This window comes from Balaenoptera musculus, chromosome 15 (genome assembly GCF_009873245.2).
Source record: "Balaenoptera musculus isolate JJ_BM4_2016_0621 chromosome 15, mBalMus1.pri.v3, whole genome shotgun sequence".
NCBI lineage: Eukaryota > Metazoa > Chordata > Mammalia > Artiodactyla > Balaenopteridae > Balaenoptera > Balaenoptera musculus.
Genome location: NC_045799.1, coordinates 42,794,998 through 42,809,693, shown reverse-complemented (window position 1 = coordinate 42,809,693; position 14,696 = coordinate 42,794,998). Strand labels below are relative to the sequence as shown.

The 14,696-nt window shown below is 47.4% G+C and overlaps 1 protein-coding gene across 4 annotated transcripts in view; it reads left to right on the top strand.

Annotated features, from left to right (window-relative positions):
* The window catches only part of KIF16B (kinesin family member 16B), a 289,942-nt gene that overhangs the window by 169,160 nt on the left and 106,086 nt on the right, over positions 1-14,696 (top strand). For all 4 annotated transcript variants that reach the window (XM_036827060.1, XM_036827058.1, XM_036827059.1 and 1 more), the window contains exon 17: positions 109-197. In XM_036827060.1, the coding sequence (XP_036682955.1) occupies positions 109-197 (89 nt within the window). The remainder of the gene's footprint in view (positions 1-108; positions 198-14,696) is intronic.

Sequence of the window (14,696 nt, the reverse complement as noted above, 5' to 3'; positions counted from 1 at the left end):
GGGGGGGCGTGAGCCCCTCCTTGCCTCTCCCCAGTGGAGAGCGGGGAGCACAGAGCACGGCCTTCTCTTGCTGCCGAGGTAACCGCTCTGCCCTGTGTCTGCTCTTAGAGTGGCCTTCTGTCCTCCCTCAGCTTGTCCATGACCGACCTGTCCAAGTCCTGCGAGAACCTCTCTGCCGTCATGCTGTACAACCCAGGGTGAGTGGACTGCGGCGTTGCCTCCCCTGGGGTTGTCACTGTTGTGGTGTTTGTCGTGTCGACCCCATTAAAGTCATTAATTAAAAAAAGAAGTCAGTTAAATAGAATAAAACTTCTGCAGTCAGGCCTCCTTATCAAATCAGCCGTAGTCATTTTCCAGGTTCCTTTCCAGCCCTTGCTGTGTATGGACATCCTTTAACTTAGTTATAATCACGACACAGGATGAGGGGAGGGAGGGCTGGCGGCGGGGGGGCAGCTGACGTGGGGCTTTGGAGGCCCGACTGTTTTCTAACCATTTGAGGTCTTTAAGCAGTAGAGGAACGTGAAGATAAATTTACTACAAATATTAGGCTGTGTGTCATTTGGAGAATGTAGCATAGAAGTGAGAGACCATTTAGGAAGCTACTTCCTTAGTCCCGGTGGGAGGTACCAGTGGCTTGGGTCTGGGTGGTCACCATAGTGACGGAGCATCGTGGAATCAAGGGCGGTTCCCAGGCTCCGGGTTTAAACAGTTGGGCAGGTGATACACCTGCTCCTGAGGTGCGGGAGGCAGGGGTGAGCAGCCTGGGCTGGCGGTGGGGGTGAGGGTTCAGTCTGTGTATCTTTCCTATTAGGTTGGAAGGTTTTCGAGGTCAGAGGCTCATCTTACTGATTTCTGTATTCTAGAGTGTCATTCACGTAACATGCTTGATGAACGTTTAGCAAACAGATTAAGAATGAAATTTTAGTAAGACACATGTGTCCTTTGGGGGGAAAAGGTTTTTCACTAGTTCCTCTGGGCATGGGTGTTCTAAATGGTGGGAAATGGCACATCGTGAAAAGGAATGTGTTTCTGTGCACGAGTTGGTTTCCAAATGACACTGCAGTTGGTTGAATAGCCTCGAGTTCATGTTCAGGATCCTCAGGCAAAAGGTGGGAAGAGGGCCTCATGACGAAGTGAAGACTTAGGCCAAGGTAGTCAGAGAGTTCAATGAGAAACACTCTGCGGTCGGCTGGGAGATGGTTCTGGATGGGTTGGATGTTGCCGTGATGCATCCTGTTCCTCTGGCTTCAATTAGCAGACACATTTCGTATCTACCACCCTTGCAATGCTCATTTGTACAAATTCAAATTCAGATGACTTAATACTTCATCATACCTTCATTCCCCCGACTCCAGGCCCCGCCCCCAACTTGCCACCTGCTATAGAGAATGATTACCCATGAATTAAAACATAATTGGAGAAAAGTTACTGCCTCTGATTAATGGGAAGCAGACACCTTGTAAAGTTCTGTGCTCCAGCAACTCGGCAAAACAAAGCGGGATTAAAGCTAAGCTGGGCTGTTTTTACCTTTTTTGATGTTACAGGTGTGAATATCCTTAGCCTAAATTAAGCACCACGCGATAAATGGGAAGAACGTTGAAAGAAGTATGTTCACTGCTTGGACACTAGCTGAATAGTTGTTACTTAAATCTAATAAGCCGCCTGCACACAGAGTGTGTTAGTCTCTCAAGATGGAAACGTAGGGCTGAGATGCTTCAACAGGGCAGCGCGTATTTATTGAGGGCGAGGAGAGTCCATAAGTGTCAGGTGCCGTGTTCTCTCTGCCTAAGAAAACAGACACATGGGTGTGAACCCACTTAGCGTGAAGTCATGGAAGTTATATGATTCAGGATTAGTAGCCTGTGACCTGGGAGGGCCAATGGGAAGGGAGTGGTGCAAATTGACGTGCTTGGAAGGGATTCTCTTCCGGTGTCCATGCCTTGTAATGTGTTGGGTGATTTAGAAAACCAGAGACTTTCAGAAAGAATCTTTCTTGACGTTGAGATCACCTCCAGCCAGCATCATGGGATCTGTGCCATAAGCCTAAATAACGGGAACCCACTTGTCCTCAACGCTTATGGAGACCAGGCCTTGTCCCCTATGTAACATCCTCCCCAGTTCTCCCCCTCTTCTGTGAACTCTCATTGCCATAGCAATGCGCAGCCTGTAGTAAATAGCTGGGGCCCATGGCAAGAGGAGGGTGGTGTGGAGGGCATAGCAGGGCTGTGAGGAGCCTTAAGTAGTAACCCTCCTAAGTCCCTGGTCTAGCACTTTCTTCTCCGTAGTTGAGGATATGAAGACGTTAGAAGTCTATTAAGATGCCTTATCTCTGAGAACAAAGCGGACAGAACACTAATCAGAGATTTAGCCCTGGATTCCCGCCAGGTAGGAACCCCAAATCACTCCCTTCTGTTCTACTTGACAATTCTGTTCAAGATTCACAAAAAAAACTAGATTCTGTACTGGGCCCTGAGATGTTTGCAGGAAGAGGTTTTCCCCTGGAGAGGTGTTTTGGGAAGGAACATTTTATGAGCAAACAAGGTGAGTGCTGGCCAGAGTCATGCTGAGCTTAGGAAGAGATAAGAGGATTCCGCAGGTTGGGGCCTGACTGGGGGGTGCTCTGAAAGCCGTGCCTGGGCGTGAGTAGTTTGCTTTGATCAACAGATGTCTATTCTTTGAGGAAATGCACTTTGGGGTTTGGGAGGATGGAGCAGGAGAGATGGCATCTCAGGTTCTGCTGGCACATTCACAGCACCTGTGTACATGGAACGTTTTTATAAGTTCTGGTTAGTGTGTTTAGAATGTATGATTATGAATGAAATGTACAGACCAAAATACAACAGAGAATTATTTTCTCTATACTCATAAGCATTTGCTAACTCATTTCTTCACTCTTTTTTTTAAATTGTGCTAAGATACACTTAACATGAAATTTGCCATCTTAACCATTTTTAGGCGTACAGTAGTGTTAAGTGTGTTCACATAGTTGCAGCTAACCTCCAGAACTTTTTTCCTATAAAACTGAAACTCTGCGCCCATTAAGCAGTAATATCCCAACCCCCTCCCCCTCACCCCTGGCAACCGCCATTCTATTTTCTGTCTCTGAATTTGACTACTCTGGGTACCTCATATAAGTGGATTCATACATTATTTATCTTTTTGTGACTGGCTTTTTTCACTTAGCATAATGCCTTCAGAGTTCATCCATGTTGTAGCAAGTATCAGAGTTTCTTCCTCTTTAAAGTTGCATAACATTCCAATGCATGTATATGGCAATTGTGAATAATGCTGCTCTGAACACGGGTGCACAAATATCTGTTTTGAGCCCTTGCTTTCAGTTCTTTTGGGTATATACCCAGAAGTGGGATTGTTGGATCATATGGTAATTATGTTTTTAATTTTTTTGAGAAACTGCCACACTGTTTTCTATCTTAGGTGCAACCATGTAACATTCCTACTAACAGTGCTCGAGGGTTCCAGTTCCTCCACATCCTCACCAATATGTGTTACTTTCTGGTTTTTTTTCTTGTTAGTTTTTTCTTTTCTTTTGTTTTGTTTTTGATAGTGGCCGCCCTAATGGGTGTGACGTGGTACCTCACTGTGGTTTTTCTTCACTCTTAGTTTTCTTTCCATTTTCTTAAGAATTTCCAATCTGGAAAATGCTCATTTTGTGTTTGGAAATATAGAAAGATGGAAGATCTGAAATTCAGCTCCCCCAGTAAGTTTAGTAAATAACTGATGAGTGTCCATCTGACAAGGATCCATTTCCTGATGACCTCCCTCAAGCCCTGCCAAGTTCAGTTCAACCCGCCATTCGCCTGTATCTCCATGCCCAGTCCATGGGGTAGGGCTTCAGGAGGTGTTTCTAGCCAAGGAGAGATGTGATCATATTTGCCCCGAGAGGGAACAGTGAGGGTGCCGAGGGAGCTGTGAGAAGGACGTGGAGGTGAGGCCTGAACTGAGGCAGCGGTGGAAGGAAGCTAGAGGCAGGGGTGGGTTGCACAGGCGCCCAGGGCGGGAAGTGATGAGGCCCGAATGGACAGTGGGATGTGGGAGGGGAAGAAGGACAAGCTGGTGACATCCATTTTCTGGCTTAAATAATCGGTTCGGTGTCGCATGCTCTCCAGCTGAAATACAGATACGGGAGGAGGGCCAGCTTGTCGAGAGGCAGGGAGGATCCTGAGCACGGCCTTGAAAAACCGGGCCCCGGGCCGCGAACTGCCTCCTGGGAGTGACTGCACGTGAGCACAGGCTCAGCCGCCAGGCGCCCCGTGGGGAGCGCGGGGGCCTCTGCAGCCTGTCACAGGCGCAGGGTGAACGCGGGTCCCCCGTTGACAAGTCCTCCTGCTCTTTCCGCATCCACTCAGCTGCTGGGTGAGGGCCCTTGTTTGGCCAGCCTGTGCTGGGGCTCAGTCCCCTTGGAGCGTGATTCAGTGTACAGGGAAGACTGTGGTAAAGCCTGGCGGAAAGCGGGGAGCCGGGAGCCTTGTCTTTGCCCGTGACGCCTGGACTCCTCTGGGTTGACTCTGAGTGAGGGCAGCTGTGCAGCTCCACCCAGGCCCCTGGCCGCAGCGCCCCGCTCCTCACCGTAGGGGGTCTGTATCCACCTACCCTGCGATGGGTCTCACAGGCTTCAGCAGGTGGCCCAGCCCTGGTGACAGTGCAGAGTATGGGGTCCCTCACCCCGTATTTACCTCTCTTAGGACCAGTTTGGGATCAGCGTTCTCCTGCTTTTAAAACTTTCTCCCTCTTAGGCGAACTGGCTTTTGGCCTTCTTAATGAATCCCTGACGCCAAGTATTGGCTTAATAAATGTTAGCTGCCCCCCAGCACCGGCCCCTCCCCTGCCCCAAACCTCCTCTCTTCTTCTTTGTTTCTCTCTTATTAAACCCTCGTGAAGGGACTTCCTCGGTGGTGCAGCGGTTAAGAATCTGCCTGCCAATGCAGGGGACATGGGTTCCAGCCCTGGTCCGGGAAGATCCCCAATGCCGTGGAGCAGCTAAGTCCGTGCGCCACAACTACTGAGACTGCGCCCTAGAGCCCTCGAGCCACAACTACTGAGCCCACGTGCCACAACTACTGAAGCCTGCGCGCCTAGAGCCTGTGCTCCGCAACAAGAGAAGCGACCACAATGAGAAGCTCGCGCACCGCAAAGAAGAGTAGCCCCCGCTCACTGCAACTAGAGAAAGCCCGCGTGCAGCAACGAAGACCCAACGCAGCCAAAAATAAACAAACAAATAAATATATTTATTTATTTAAAAAAAAAAAACAACCCTCATGAACACGTCTTTGTTAAGAGGCCGGGACTCTCCTTTAGTGTCAGCTGCTCCTTTCCCTTAAGCACCAGCCAGCTTTCCAGTTACTTAATAGAAGTCACGGCCCACAGTATCCCTGGAGAAAATAATTTTTCTCCCTGAATTGGCTCCACCCAGGCACTCTGTCTGCCCAGCTCTCTCCCTCTTCCTGTGCCCACCCACACCTCGAGCAAGTTCACTCTGAGAATCTTGCTGCGCATCAGTGTGGGGGAATGAGCAAGAGGGATTTTCCTCTTTAAGTGGCCGACATGGTCCGTCCGTGAGGAGCCCCTGATGCCCTGGAGCCATCAGGGCTCTCGTGACCCTGCACACGATTCCTGGTTTCCTCTACGAGGCGACACAGGGGGGACTCGTGGACCTGCCCCTGGAACCTGTCCGGCCTTGAGCCGAAGGGTGGGGCTCACCGCACCCCCTTAGCCCTTCGTGGTGACCCCTTCTTCCTGCAGGAGCCCCTCCTCTTCCCAGCAAGTGGTCCGGCCCTCAGTGCCTCTGGGATGCCCTCCAGGCCCTGACATAAGCACCCATTTATCTCCCACCATTATCTTCTGCCACTTTCCACCTTGATCTTCAGGCTTCGGTTTAAGTGGACAGAACGTCTTTCACACCTCTCTCCAGGCCAAATCCATCTGTAAGACTGTCCACAGAACCCTCCCACTCTTCTTCCCGTGGGCAGTCCTCTTCATCTTTCAAGGTGAGTGTAGGAACTGTCTCCTCAGAAGCACTCTGTGCATGTCCAGTTTGAGCGAAGTGCTTCCTCTTCGTCCTCTGGCAGGTGTTTGGTGCACACCTTTATCATCATAGCTTTTTCCCGATTCCTTTAGTCGATCCTGGTGCCTGCTTCCCCGCTAGGCTTCCTGAGGGCGGGGCCGTGCCCTGCTCCTCTTTGAACCTCCAGCATCTCACACACAGTGGGCACTTCACGGACGTTCACCAAGATGTAGGTTTGCAGCCGAAATGCTCTCAGCGCGGGAGATGTGTCAGCTCCTTGGTGTCCAGGTGCCTCGTGCTTCAGGGGGGTCCTTACGCGCTGTTTAGCATCTCCAGACTAGCTGGGCCTTATCTCTGTGAGGCTTTCACACACACAGATGTACTTCATGCACGTTTTGTGGCTTTCTTGACTGTTGCACATTCACATCTCTTGGTTTCCTTGGTATCCTATAGACCTGAGTATGTTTTTTTGCAGCAGATTAAAAATCTATGCTACTTAGTACTCAGTTCCTCTTAGAGCAAAGCTCTCTGAAAGAATTACATCAGGTTTGCAAATTACTGTATCCAGTAAGATCCAACTTATCTTCAAAGCAGTCGGTCTCAACAGGCAACCTAGTAATTCTCCAAAGAGAATTTTTCTCCGAAAAAACCCATGCTCTGGGCTTCCCTGGTGGCGCAGTGGTTGAGAATCTGCCTGCCAATGCAGGGGACACGGGTTCGAGCCCTGGTCTGGGAAGATCCCACATGCCGCGGAGCAACTGGGCCCGTGAGCCACAACTACTGAGCCTGCGCATCTGGAGCCTGTGCTCCGCAACAAGAGGGGCCGCAACAGTGAGAGGCCCGCACACCGCGATGAAGAGTGGCCCCCACTTGCCACAACTAGAGGAAGCCCTCGCACAGAAACGAAGACCCAACACAGCCAAAAATAAAAAAAAAAAAAAATAAATAACTAATTAAAAAAAAAAAAAAACCCATGCTCTGAATCATAGTAAGATTTGGACTTTTTAAAAGTGAAGTCTTTGCTACCCAGGAACATTTTATCAGCCCCACTGGGCACATCATGTTGGATGTATCGTTTCTAAGGTAGTTTAGGAACTCACTGCTGGCCCACATCGTAGGCTTTCTGGAAACCAGGATTTGTAGGCACACATGCGTGGTACTTAGTGCCAGAGAATTTTTGGAGGAGGCAAAGCAGCCTGGTGACTTCCTTTGGGAGTCAGCTCCGCTTTGGAGAAGCGCCCAGCCAGGGTCTTTGCCAGGAAACAGTTTTGCTGCAGGGGAAACATTCCTCCTCATGGCCCAGTGTCTTTAAGAAGAAACCAAGCCCACTCCTCAGGCATCCTCTGTCTTGCTCTGAGGCTGCAAACAGGCGGCTAACTTGGCAGAAAGCTGGAGCTTTCACAGCTTTTTGAAAGTGCTCTGAGCAAAATTATATACATTCCAAGTTCATTTCAGTCTTAAAAATAAAGGGAGAAAATTTCATTTGTGCGTTATCCTCCTTTAAGCACTAACCAGTGGCGAGCCTGTTTAAATGGATATACTGCATTTGAAGAAATTCTGAAGAGGAGAAATGCCTGGGTTTCAAATGCGGTTGGGCCAAAAATATCTGAAGTCAAAAATCAAACCTCTCTTTGGCAAGCCGTCCAAGGAGCTTTATGGAATGTAGCGCTGATGGGGTTGATGGGCGTCAGGGCCAACTCAGGGCTCAGTGCAAGGCCCCTGACTCTGAGGACTGTCTGAAGTCATCAACAATCAGGGGATAAGGACGGATGAGTGATGGTTATTTTTAACCTAACTTTTAATTTTCATGTGTTAATCATTATGGAAAATTTAGAAATCACAAACAAGCAAAAAAGAAGAAACTACGGCAGTGAACATGTTGCTCTATATTCTAGTCTATACCTCTGTCCCACCATCTAGCCATCTCTGTGTGTGCACATGTATATGTACATACATTTACATATATACATTTATACTTATATACATTTATATGTGTTCTTTTACCAGGATGGGTTCACACTGGGCTTGTAACAGTTTTATGCACTTATATATCTTTCCCCTTCATATGTATTAACCTACATCATTTTAACATCCATGTGAGATTCCATTGTATGGATATGCCATACCTTACTTACCTTCTGTTGGTAGGCGTTTTGTTGTCTAGCTTTGAACTATGGCAGGCAGTTGGGGTGAACACATTTGTAGCTAAATCTTTGTGCTTATCCGTGAGTATTACTTCCTCAGGTGAGAAAAAGTAGAATGGGATTACCAGGCCAGAGGGTGTATATATTGATAGCGTTAAGGCTCTTGATAGATGTTCACAAACTGTTCTATAGGATGGTTGTACGTATCGCCACTATTTATCTCCCACCAATACCACATGAGAGTTTCCCTTTCCTTGCAAACTGGAAAGGGATCCTCTTGACTCATAGACTGTGTTGATACGAACACACCCTCCTGGATGCAGCTCTAAGCTGTATTCACAGCAGCTGGAGTCTAGGCAATCCTGCTAACAGTGGCTCTCTCTGGAAGCCTGTCCTGGGCATCCTCATCATCACCCGGGGTTCATCAGGCACCTCATTTGTCCCGTGCAGAGCTCCGTGCTGTGTGCGGTTCGCTCCAGCCTTCCCGCTCCTTCAGGTTTAGAGTAGGGATGGGGTTTCGGAATGTAAAGCCGGAAGGAACTATATTCCGCATGAGGAGTTCCGGGATTGCGATGCAGAAAGCTGAAAGCACCAAGATACAGTACTGGTGAGGACTTCTTACCAAAAGACAACAGTTGTAGGAAAAGAAAGTAGTTTCATTTTCCTTCCTCCCTCCAACCCCTTCCCTATTTCTTCCTTAGGCTCTCCCTTCCTATTTCTTCCCTCCTTCCCTCCCTCTCTCCCTTCCTTCAACCGGAAGGATAAATACATCACACCGGGGAGAGAGTAAGAAAACATCAGTAACCAGGTGCGTCCTTCGCTGTACTGAGGTTAGCTTCCCTCTAGATTTCTGTCAGCTTCCAGGAAACAGGCACAGGATCTAATCTGTTCACTCAGTTCCCAGCATAGCACCTGGAACTTAATAGCCATGTAATACATGTGAACTAAGTGAATTCAGTTCTTCTCCTTAATTCATACCAATGTAAAAGGGGCTTCAGAAACAGAGCCTGGTCGTAGCTGGAGATACTCTTGGTAAGACCTGCACCGTCAGGTGAGGTCATGTCCTCACTACGGGTCCTGGGAGGAAAGATTGCGTTGCCCGTGGATACAGTGCCCTGCTAGCCCCACTTTTCTCTCTTCTCTCTCACTTTCTGGGGCTTTACACATTGTTTTATCCTTTTTTTTTTCTTGCTGACCTTGAGCGTGAAAGTTTTATACATATAGTGGTTGGCAATATTTATGTTGCTGGTGATTTGGCTGTGTTTTAGCTGATGGTTATTTACTGTGTTTGTCTCTGCTGGTTTGTTTTATTGGGCCTTTCCATCTTTCAAAAGTTTGCTTTGTTGCAAGGCTGACTTCCTCTCCAGTCTTTGGTCTCAGTGGTGTCGCTTTTTCATAGACCATTTACTCACTTGGCAGTTGCTGTAGAGCCTTAAATAGCTTGTGAAGTTGCACAGTCTTGGGGAACTTGCAGTGAACGCAGTTGAAAGAAGTGAGCTTCTTCCTCCGTTAACAGAGAGCAACGTCAATTTCAGGCAGGCCCCGGGGATGTGGCGGGCCGGGTTCCAGACCACTGTGATAGAGCAGATACACAATAGAGAGAGTCATGCGAAGTGTTTGGTTTCCCAGTGCATTTAAAAATTATGTTTATACTGTAGTATTACATTATACTGTATGTTAAGTGCAGTAGGATTATGTCTAAAAAAATGTACATACCTTAATTTAAAAACACTTTATTACTAAAAAATGCTAACCATCATCTGAACCTTCAGAGAGTCACAATGTTTTTGCAATAGTAACATCAAAGATAACTAATCACAGATCACTGTAGCAAATATGATAAGAATGAAAAGTTTTCAGGATAGTGAGAATTACTAAAATGTGACACAGACAGAATGGCCATCATCAAAAAATCTACGAACAATAAATCCTGGAGAGGGTGTGGAGAAAAGGGAACCCTCTTGCACTGTTGGTGGGAATGTAAATTGATACAGCCACTATGGAGAACAGTATGGAGGTTCCTTAAAAAACTACAAATAGAACTACCATACGACCCAGCAATCCCACTACTGGGCATATACCCTGAGAAAACCATAGTTCAAAAAGAGTCACGTACCACAATGTTCATTGCAGTTCTATATACAATAGCCAGGACATGGAAGCAACCTAAGTGTCCATCGACAGATGAATGGATAAAGAAGATGTGGCATATATATACAATGGAATATTACTCAGCCGTAAAAAGAAATGAAATTGAGTTATTTGTGGTGAGGTGGATGGACCTAGAGACTGTCATACAGAGTGAAGTAAGTCAGAAAGAGAAAAATACCATATGTTAACATATATATGGAATCTAAAAAAAAAAGAAAAATGGTTCTGATAACCTAAGGGCAGGACAGGAATAAAGATGCAGAAGTAGAGAACGGACTTGAGGACACGGGGAGGGGGAAGGGTAAGCTGGGACGAAGTGAGAGAGTGGCATGGACATATATACACTACCAAATGTAAGATAGCTAGTGGGAAGCAGCCTCATAGCACAGGGAGATCAGCTCAGTGCTTTGTGACCACCTAGAGGGGTGGGATAGGGAGGGTGGGAGGGAGGCGCAAGAGGGAAGAGATATGGGGATATATGTATATGTATAACTGATTCACTTTGTTATAAAGCAGAAACTAGCACAACATTGTAAAGCAATTATACTCCAATAAAGATGTTAAAAATAAATAAATAAATAAAATGTGACACAGAGACATGAAGTGAGCAAATGCTGCTGGGAAAATGGCACTGGTTGACTTGCTCGATGTAGGGTTGCCACAAACCGTCAATTTGTTTAAAAAAAAAAAAACAGCAATATCTGCGAAGTGCAGTAAAGTGAAGTCTGTCTGTACTGACTTAGCTTTTTCTTTCTTGTCCTTGAATATAACTCCAACGTGAGCCACTTTAAATGATGAGCTTCTTTGTTTCCTGTTTCCAAAGTAGCAGAATGGGGGCTTCCCTGGTGGTGCAGTGGTTAAGAATCCACCTGCCAATGCAGGGGACAGAGGTTTGAGCTCTGGTCCAGGAAGATCCCACATGCCGCGGAGCAGCTAGGCCCGTGTGCCACAACTACTGAGCCTGCGCTCTACAGCCCGTGAGCCACAACTACTGAGACCGTGTGTCACAGCTACTGAAGCCCATGCGACTAGACCCCATGCTCTGCAACAAGAGAAGCCACTGCAGTGAGAAGCCCGCGCACCACAATGAAGAGTAGCCCCCGCTCGCCACAACTAGAGACAGTCCACGCACAGCAATGAAGACCAAACGCACCCAAAAATAAATAAATAAATAAATAAATTAATTAAAAAAAAAAAAAAGGAGCGGAACAATGAGTTGTAGGATTCCAAGTGCAATCTGTCTTCATTCTGTTCCTTCAGGTTTGCGTTGTCTGCCCAGGGGCAGCATTTCTGCTTCCCTCATTGTATAATTGCATGATCTAAAGCTGAATTGTATGGGCCAGCTGAGGAAGCGAGCCTTTGCCCAGTGCAGTGATGGATAGCAGTTATGGGCAAGGGTGGAAGGTAGCAGATTCCTCTTCGTCCTACATGACAGCATGATTTTCCTCTGAAGTAACATCTTGTATTAACTCGATTACCTGCCGTGAGCTGTCTGTAATTTGTCGACTCATTTGATTAGAGCTTGTTGCTGATTCAGGCAAGGGTTCCTGATGTACATACGTATCTGTTCCTGCTTCCAGGGCTTTGCTGGAAACGTGCTGTTTCCTCCTCCTGGACCGCTCGTCCGTGTGTCCGCCCGCTCTTCACGTGGCTAAATCCCACATCCTCTCTAAGATGTCAGTTTCAGTGTCATTTCCTCGGGGAGGCCCTACCAACCCCAGCCCAGATTTCATCTCCTTGGCTCTTTATATATAGCATCCTGTCTCTGTGGTAGCGCTTTAAATAGTTGCTGAAATTGTGGGTTTTGGTGCAACTATTTGCCCACTCTTGGTCTGGGTATTTAATGGAATATTTTTAGTATATTTAGTGAAAAGGTTTGATTTTCTTAATAATGTACCCCTGCTTCTAAGTAGGTGTTTGGGAAGCAATTGTTGATTGAATGTGTGTGTGTGTGTATGTGTGTGTCTGTGTGTGTGTGTGAATTGTTGTGCCGTAATGAGAACCCTCCACCCCCTTCTTTTATCCCAGACCGTAATCCTAACCTAGAACAGCCGTGTCCCACATCAGTGACCTCAGATATTTAGTCACCATCAGCAACCCCCAAATTTTATGATCTACTGAGGTTAATCATCGTCATTGCTGGAGATGAATGGAAATCAACTAGAGATTTGTAGACGCAAAAAGGAAGTAAAACGGTTGCTATAATCACAGTAGATTGAGAAAAATGTTTGAAACGGGTAGATTGTCTCATTATAAATTGAAATGCTTATTACAAAAAAAGTAAAACATTCAGAAATGAATAAAGTAATCACAAGCATTCACAATCCTTCCACCAAGAAATAATGATTGGTTTATATTTGTAATATTTACTTATATTTTATACTATATATGTTTAATTGTACATCAGGTACTATAATCATGCATTCTAAAAAGTATTTTAAAAAAACAACATTGAGCTCTCACTCTATATACAGCTCTGTGTTCTGCTTTTTCTTTTACTGTTTTCCTGGGAACTTGTCCCCAGGCCATCCAACACGCTTCTTCATCCCATGTTTATATCATCATGTAACTCTTGCTTCATCATTGAGGACTCTTGGAACTATTTCTTCTTTTTGCCCACATAAATTGCAATGCCCACATTGCAATTAAACAGCTTATATAAATCTTTCCCACTTTATTATTTGTCAGCTAAATCCACACGCCCCAGAATTCTTTATTTGACAATATCTGCTGCTTACCTTAAAACAAGGGGAGGGACGGAGAGAGACGTCAGAGAGAAATCAGGAAGGGAGGCCTGAGACCTAGAAGAGGCGATGGCAGGGGAGGGCTGGGGGAGGGCGGCCAGCCCCGTGGAGGTACATAGGCGCTGCCGAGACCTCCCTCAGCCCCGTGATGTGAGGCTCATGTTTCAAGCCCTGCCTGGTTGAGCGTGTGAGCATTGTGCCCCTCAGCACGCGGTATCAAAGGAGTACTGGTGTGCAAAGCAGACCCGCAGAGCTCTTCACTTCAGGAGTGTCTTGCCAGGGCAGAGGAGCTGTGGTGCATTTCGAGTCTTTTTCACGTCTTCAGACCCCCCTTCTCTGCCCACAAATATGCACAGCTTCTCTTTTCCTAAACGAACCTCCTCTTGGGCTACCCCGTGTAGATCCCACCAAACCGCTTCATCAGGATCATCTGCCATGTACATTTCCAGCCATGTGAGATTGCTCCCATAAAGCCTGGTGCATCTGTATTCTGAAATGGCATGATATTAAACTGTGTTGTGGAATGATAGTTAATGACTTGGGGATTTGTCCAAGGTGTGTATTAACAGGAAAAGGCTACACAATAAACTCTGTGGTCGGCTTTCATCCGTGTGCGTGTGTGTTCGGCTGTGAGGCCGAAGGCTGTTTACCAAGATGCCGCGATCGTGGTGAGGGACTTGACTGTATTTTACTCCCCTGTATTTTCTACCTTTGCTGCAGTTAATTACTTTCATCTTGAGAAGGCTGGAAGCACCGCCGGTTGTTATTTCTTAGGGCACAGAGAACTCTGCCCGGGCTGACGTCATCACCTCCTCGCCCAGGTGTTCCGTGACTCTGTGTAATTGGGGTCTGGCTCTCAGCCTCATGTCGCTGACTTCAAAGCTCTACCCGGAGCGGTCATTAGTTGAACATCTACTATGTGCCTTGCAGAAGGCCCTCAGGATACACGGCTCAGCTGGGTCTCTGTCCTCCAGGAGCCCTGGTGGACAGGGCTCTGCCTGTCCTCTGTGACCTGTAGGGCCCCGGGTGGTCTGGGCCACGGCCCCTTCTTGGGCCACAATTGCTCTCATCCCATCACTGTCCCCTGGTTGCACCTGCTCTCGCCATTCCAGTCCTGCTGTGCTTCCCACGTGCCACATGTTGTCCCCGGTCACTGGCCTGGCTTCCCCCGCATGTTGGTCACGCCCTCGATCAGCTCTCTCTCCACCCTCCCTCCTGGCTTCAGGCTATTTCACAGCACGAATCACGAAACATTTTCACTGTTGGTTAGCTGTCCTTCTCCCCCCACCCACACTAGAATGGAAGGTTTATGACGGCAGGGGCTTGGTGCCTTTTGCTGAGTCTCAGGGCCTGGGACAGCGCCGGGCACGTGAATGGCTTGTTGATTGAATGAACTGATGCTGCGTGAGCCACTAGCTTCTGTTCCCCGTGCTCAGTGCCTTGCTTGTTTCTTTCGTCTTCCTTCTCCTATGTTTGTTCCACTCGATTTTCCCACTCCCCACGCTGTGGCCACTGTTCTGTCCGTCTGTCAAGCAAGGCCCAGCTCAGACAGACAGTGAGGGCTCCTCCCATGCATGCAGCTATACATGCTCACCCTCCACCCTGGCAAGGAAAAACTGGAACTTTCTCCTTGGG